The sequence below is a fragment of the Plectropomus leopardus genome, chromosome 9, assembly GCF_026936395.1.
Source record: "Plectropomus leopardus strain MGB_pleo_1.0 chromosome 9, ASM2693639v1, whole genome shotgun sequence".
In the NCBI taxonomy this organism is placed as follows: Eukaryota; Metazoa; Chordata; class Actinopteri; order Perciformes; family Serranidae; genus Plectropomus; species Plectropomus leopardus.
The window spans coordinates 13,091,266-13,098,253 of NC_142184.1; the positions used below are offsets into that span (position 1 = coordinate 13,091,266).

Here is a 6,988-nt window from a genome sequence, read left to right on the forward strand (position 1 = left end):
TTAATGTACCAAAGTGTGTCAAAATTTATTTATCTTATTTTGTGTACTTATTCATTTCTTTTTATTATTCATGTTATTGTTTATTTTATAACTGAATACTTGTTGGTATTAAATGAATCTTACTACTCTAACTCTCCAGATATTTCAGCATACTAATACATGTGTCAAAATGAAAGCTGCTTTAACAATAGCACCGTTATCTCTTTGTAGTGCATTCTTAATATGGACAAAGGCATCTGATTGTCAACTGGTGTCGGTCAATCCAGATCCCCTAACATGGGCACTAACATGATTAGACATAAATAGCTCCTGTCTCAATAGACTGTGTAACTAGACACTTACACAGCAACCATGTGAATAGCTCACATGCCGCAGACAAGAGCCACTATGGAATACAAATCACACAGATACATTGGAATTTAAGGCAGACAGCACAGTTTGACACAAAAGCATCTTGTTTTGATGTTACCTTAGTGATATTTCGAGCCGTGTTTACCTGTTTATTTGCTGTGTGAGCAGCAGGGCAGAGCAGAAAGACAGCATGTGATTTGGCCTGTAAAACACAAAGACAAAAAAGGCAAATCAGGATCAAGATAGTAATATAAATGTTGTTTGCTTCTCAACAGTTACCAAAAAGCACTGACCTAAGGTCAAAACACTTCTCAAGAATCTCAGTTCTGTTCCTGAGGTAAATAATATGAAAAAAATAGAAATTTGATCATCCAAACAAAAATAAAAATAGACAAAAAGAACTCTGACAAATGCATCTTGTTTATTACATGAGTGCACATTCCAAACAGACTTTTCATGTAAAAATGTGCAGGCGTTGCAGGGGCATGAAGAGATAGGCATAAAAAGTCCTGAGTGTCTTAAACATACAGAAATGTACACTGCGTACACATCAGAACATGCACAGCATACAAACTGGATCCAATAGATTGCTCTAAAAGTGTTTATTGCACCGGAGCCTGGTGTAAAACTATGTTGACTCATGAATATGTTCTGCTCTGTGCACACATACATTTTCTGCCCAGCTAAGAAGATTTGTAAACTGGCTGTGGCACTTCAGAGATGAGATTCAGTCAGAAACAAACACAAAATTGATATTTCGAGCAACCAAACTGATACACTATGTGGCCTCTGTAGAAAATATAAGTAATTTGGATACATTTACACAAATTCTGTATACACGGGCACCAAAAAGTAGTTACAAACTGTATTTACAACAATGCAAGAGATGGTAGAAAAATACAGAAACATTCAGCTAAAGTATTCGACTGAATCTTGCAAAGTCGTTCCTTTGTTTCTATCATCCAAATCAGCGTCTGGTTTTCCGCAGATGACCGTGGAGTCACACAGAAATACAAAAATAACAATCTGGATCTTGTCCTGTTCGGGATTACTCCACTCCTTTCATGAACTCCAAGAACTCTGGAGGATAAAAGAAGACATATTTAGCATCTGACCCCAAAACATGATGCCTATATAAAGACAAATGTCTTATTTGGCGTTAATTTCGGTGGAACGAATTGGGGGGGGGCACATATGAAATGATTTGGGTTACCTTCAACAGAATATTCTGAGCATCAAACACCTTCTTTTCTGCACAGTGGTGAATTTTCAGGCACTAATTTGTGCCTTTTATGCATCAATTTATGGCAGAATGTTTCTAATATGGTCAAAATAAGAGTCTTCTTCCAAAAGTCTTCTGAATATGTCCTCTGCGTACACCTAGTGCTCTACATAACTGCTTCACTGTGTCTCCTCTATCACATTAACATATTTTAATCGCCTCACCATCATAGTCAATTTTGCCGTCATTGTTCTTGTCCCCGTCTTTCATCAGCTCCTCGATGTCGTCCTCGGTAATCGCCTCTCCTGTAGACTCCAGCATCATTTTCAGCTCATCCAGGTCAATGTAACCATCTGCGTTCCTGCACAATCAAAGGAGTGAAATAAATCAACGCACAGAACAAAAAATGTAAGTTAAGCTTCACAGATGGCAGTGGAGGAGGTGTTGTGTTTGTGTGTGACATATCTGATCATATCTTGCATTTAAGTGTTTGGGGAACCATCGATGTGTAAGAGAGCGAGTGGGGAGAAAAAAGAGGTTTGTTCTTTGATGCTCAGACGAGGTGTCTGGCTTACATGGAGTGGGTGTTTGAAATATTCTGTGCTGTCAAAAAGGATTATGGAGGAAACTACATGCTGTACTCTGCAGAGCTACTTGGCATTTTGTCAGTACACATAATTGCACACGGGGAGCATACTTTACTGGAAGAGCAATTTCATTACTAGTCTGGCGATTTTTAGATGATAGCACTGTCTTGTTGTAGATAATTTTTCAAGTCTGCCATTAAGTTTATATTATCTTTTTAACTCATAAGAACCTCATAATTCAACGGGACCGACGAAAAAACAGGGTTTAAACATGAAACTCACTTGTCAAACATGCGAAACAGCTCTGCCAGTTCTTCCTCTGACTTCCCTTTGCTGTCGTCCTTCATGCACCTCACCATCATGACCAAGAACTCGTCAAAGTCCACCGTCCCACTCCCTGTACACACACACACACACACACACACACATACACACAAGGCACTTGATCACGTCTTCACACTCCGTACTGGATAGACTTTTATATTATCTAACCCCTGAACCTCCAATTTTCTCCTAAAAGGCCCAATCTGCGAACTCAGTGTATCAATATAAACCAAAATCAAAACATGGAACCTACAATGACGCATAAACTGATTAAATGAACTTCAACACAAAGTCACAAGACAGCATCTAAATCTAAGTTACAAATGTTTATGATTTATTTTTGATTATTAAGTCAGAATCTTACATTTATCTGCAGTTCATACAGGCAAAAACATACCGATTGGGCCTTTAAATGTCTCTTTATACAGCTTTAGTTGCACTATTTGACAACATGACATATACATTAAAGGTTTATTGAGCAAATTCATGATGCTACGTTTTATGTTTCATCATTAGATCACACGGAAAATTCAAGCTGACTTGTGCATCTCATCTCATACGCACTTCCGTTTAATTCAGCCTGACACATCTTGGTGAACGTAAGACCCTTTGACTATCGTTTGACATTAAGTTCAGAGGCTTTGAACTCCATCACATGATTGTGCAATGATGGACCTGCCAGCTGCTCTGTGGAAGAGGAAGAGGTCAGCGACAATAAACAGTCATTGATTTACCATCTTCATCCACCTCGTCAATCATTTCCTGCAGCTCCTCCGGTGTGGGGTTCTGACCCAGCATCCTCATCACCTTCCCCAGCTCCTTGGTGCTGATGCAGCCGTCCTCAGCATCTTGTACAAAGATGTCAAAGGCAGCTTTGAACTCTGAAACGCCAAAGCAGCACACAGTTGTTTATTACCAACAAACGTAGTGTGGACGTGGACAGGGTGAGCCACACTTTTGCAACAACCTTTCAACATCAGGCAGAATGTGCAGACAATAGTATAAATAAGGAACCAGTGTGTAGGAATTAGGGGCATCTATTAGAAAAAGTTGTTTTCATTAGTGTATAATGACCTTAAAGTAAGAATTGTTGGGGTTTTATATCTACATACAGAGTGGTTCCTCTTCATGGATGTATAATAATAACTAGATAATGAATGACAAGATGGAATCTATTTATTCCAATGGAGTTGCTCGCCTGGTGCCAACACTTAAAAAGTTTCTAGCTTCTGTGTTTACTTTTGTGATATGCGGCCAACTGAATATGCACAGTCGTTTTTTTCCTGCTGGCTCCGCCTGCAAGTTCGATGCAAGATGATGCCGTCACTGATTTTAAATTGTTTCATGCAGCTCGAGGAACAGTTTTTCTAATAAAAAATCTCACCTTAGTTTGAGGTGTCTTTGCAATACTGCAGGAGGCCACTGGAAAAAAAATGTGAGCAAGGCTCAGCTGCTTTTCTGGCGGCCCGGAACTTTCCATGGAGTTTGCAATGCTGTCTTTACAGTAGCTCAAAACAGGCAAACCACTCTAGATAGGGCCATTCACATTTTGGTGTCTGCCACTGTAGTTCTCCTACACGCTTGACACATGGGAGAAGTTTTAGTTCTGCAATTTTATCGCTAGATGCCACTAAATCCTACACTATGGACCTTTAATTCATGTTTGAAAGAAAAAAAACTTGATGACTTTTTGATGCATACTTAAAGAGACAGATTACATGTGTACAGGCTGAAATATTTTGGTATTTACTCACCATTTTTCTGTTCATCTGTCAGCTGCTCAACCTGCAAAAAGCAAAAAATTATGTGAATTTATGCACAAATTTTATTTACATTCTAACTGATATTAAATATGTATGTTACTCTTAAATTATTATGCATTTTGTACCATTGCTCAAAATGGGCCATAAGAAGTGTTTTACTTGTAGAAATTGGTTACGATATCTTAAATAAACCAGCCTCTGGACTAGATTATCTCTGTTTTGATAACTTTTCAGTCAAGAAACACTTTGGTCCAACACACTGAGCCCTCCTTGACAAAAGACAGAATCTATACATCATATGTGAGAGCCAGTAAGAGGAGGAGTTAAAAATAAACAGACAGGATCAGGAACCACAGATAAAGGACACAATATACAGTGCTTTAAATTAGCATAGCTGTGGATCTGGCCCAACAATGGAACAGTAATCCTGGAAAAGCTACCACGAATGAGAGAGGGAGACAGCTGCTTATGTAAGAGTTATTGTCTGTCGTCCACTATAAATTAAACACACATGCAGACACACTCATACACACACACATAGACACACACACCTCTGGTGATGATATATGAAAAAATCTAACTAAATAAACACATGTAATGTACATTCCTGTGTGTGTTTTTACTGTCTCAGCTGCACTGCCCACTTGGGGTGTGAGTGGACGGGACAGCCGGCTGACCATCGGCTGAAGGGGGACGGACAGCCACAGGCACACAGCTTTCGGGCTCACAGATAATGCTGGAATTCAGCTGTGGGGGGTTTATCTAAACCTGAAGCCCTCCTCTGGCACCAGAGAACCACGGACGCAAAAGCGTCAACTGGCCAAAATTAGCCATGTGAAGTGGGACAGTTCCATTTGAAGTCATGAATGAAGCAGCACAATGCGGACCAGGGACCTGTCCTGTCAGTGACCTTCTGAGTGGCCCCTATCAGCTCTGATTGGGCTTAAGTAGGAGTGCATCTAGAGACGTATATGGTGTCAAGGCTCTTTGGACATCAGCTGGTGATGGAGGCGATGTGCTGTGTAAGCCGCATCAACAGGGATTTGTCAACCATTCAAGTAATGTCAGATGAGCAAACTGATGTGGGACTTTGTTCACAACAAATACACAAGAGTCAGAATATCATAACAGCCACTTAAATAAGACAGAATTAAAGTAAAACACTGATCGCATGTCACAAACTAATAATAAATGTTAGGGATTATGGTTTGTGATCCAAAACAACATCACTCTCATACCAGATTTAGTTCACAAAAAGATTTTTGGTGAGCATCCAACAAACTAAAATCCCTCCATCAGAGGAGGCCAAGTGCACACTTTCAGCTGTATGAGTTGCGAGAGGACGTACCGCTGCCTTGTAGATGTCGTTCATGTTGGAGGCTCGTCTGCTGCCTGTCCTGACGGCGTCCTGGCACAGAGGAGGGAGGTACTGTCCAGCTCAGGGCAGGACACTGGCCTCATCCTGGGAGGGTTTTATAGCCGGAGCCTGGCGCTGTCTGGTCCCTCCCCGGGCGGACCAGCCTCCCCTCTGTTTGTGCCTCGGCGCGTGTCCACAAAATGTGTGTTTGTGTATGTGTGTCATTTGGCCAATCTGTCACAATCACCAGGCTCAGATAAAAATGCAGCAGCTCTTAGGGGGCAAACTTTGGAATGGAATGAAGTGAGGGGGGCATGGAGAGGCCTAATCTCCAGGGAGGGGGCTATAGAGACACTCAACATTCCTCCAGACCTGGAGCAGAGACGCAGAGGGATCAGGAGGTTGTGTGTGTGTGTGTGTGTGTGTGTGTGTGTGTGTGTGTGTGTGTGTGTGTGTGTGTGTGTGTGTGTGTGTGTGTGTGTGTGTGTTTTGGGGCGGGGATGGCAGAGAAGGTAAGAGGGTGGAGGCCAGGATGGGACAGACCACAGCCAGCAGACCATGAAGGGAGGAGAGAGGACGGCAGATCTGTGAGCAGAGGAAGGTGTGAGCGTGTGTTACTGTGGTTCAGAACGTGATCATACAGACAGATATGTGCATGAGCGTATGTGCAGTACACACTTTTGTCATGGCAAACATGTTGTTTTGACTTGTCATTTTTTTAACATTAATGATGTTTCCATTCCATTTAAGGCTTCCAATAAGCCAGTGATACTAAACTTGCTTCGCCTAGAGGCCACTTTTGCAAAATGACAGGAGGCAAGAGGCCAGTTAATAAACAAACATTGATAATTAATTTCTAAATAATTACCCAGGACCTCTTTTGGGGAGTTTGGGAGATCCTACCCTGGAATTTTGTTTTCTGATTTAAAAAAACAAACATCTATTTTAAGCTTCATATGTATTCTGGCACCTTATTTATATATTTAAAGAACAAAAAAAAACATTCCTTGTGTGGATCAATTTTTCATTGTTAATTAGTGATTAAAGTGAATTAAGTGATTTTATTTAAGATATGAAATCACTGATTGAATTAACTGACATAATTTATGTTTCTTGTTCTTTGAGGTTTTCAACCTAACACTCAAACTCTTCTATCATCATTTCGATAAATGAAGGAAATAAGTGGAGTTGTCCTGCGTCTTCTGTTGCTGTCCATGCCGGGTCGAGTTTAGGCAGGCATTGAGGCTGAAACCGTACAGAAACTCCACCATTAAAAAATGCTTGGCAGACTACCCAGCACTCTACTGCGGCCCAGATTCGGCCCCAAGGTTGTAAGTTGAGTATCACTGTAGCTGTCATGTAATGCAGAGCAGGTGGACCAAAA

General features: G+C 40.9%; 1 protein-coding gene across 1 annotated transcript; it reads right to left on the bottom strand.

The window, feature by feature from the left end:
- Nucleotides 1-755: 755 nt before the first annotated feature.
- tnnc1a (troponin C type 1a (slow)) lies at nt 756-5,723 on the bottom strand. The gene is made up of 6 exons (XM_042492520.2): nt 5,596-5,723; nt 4,239-4,269; nt 3,219-3,365; nt 2,443-2,557; nt 1,798-1,934; nt 756-1,431 (listed from the first exon to the last, which is right to left on the bottom strand). The coding sequence occupies exons 1-6, from the start codon at nt 5,617-5,619 to the stop codon at nt 1,400-1,402; spliced, it is 486 nt and encodes a 161-aa protein (XP_042348454.1). The 5' UTR covers nt 5,620-5,723; the 3' UTR covers nt 756-1,399.
- Between the last annotated feature and the right edge of the window lie 1,265 nt (nt 5,724-6,988).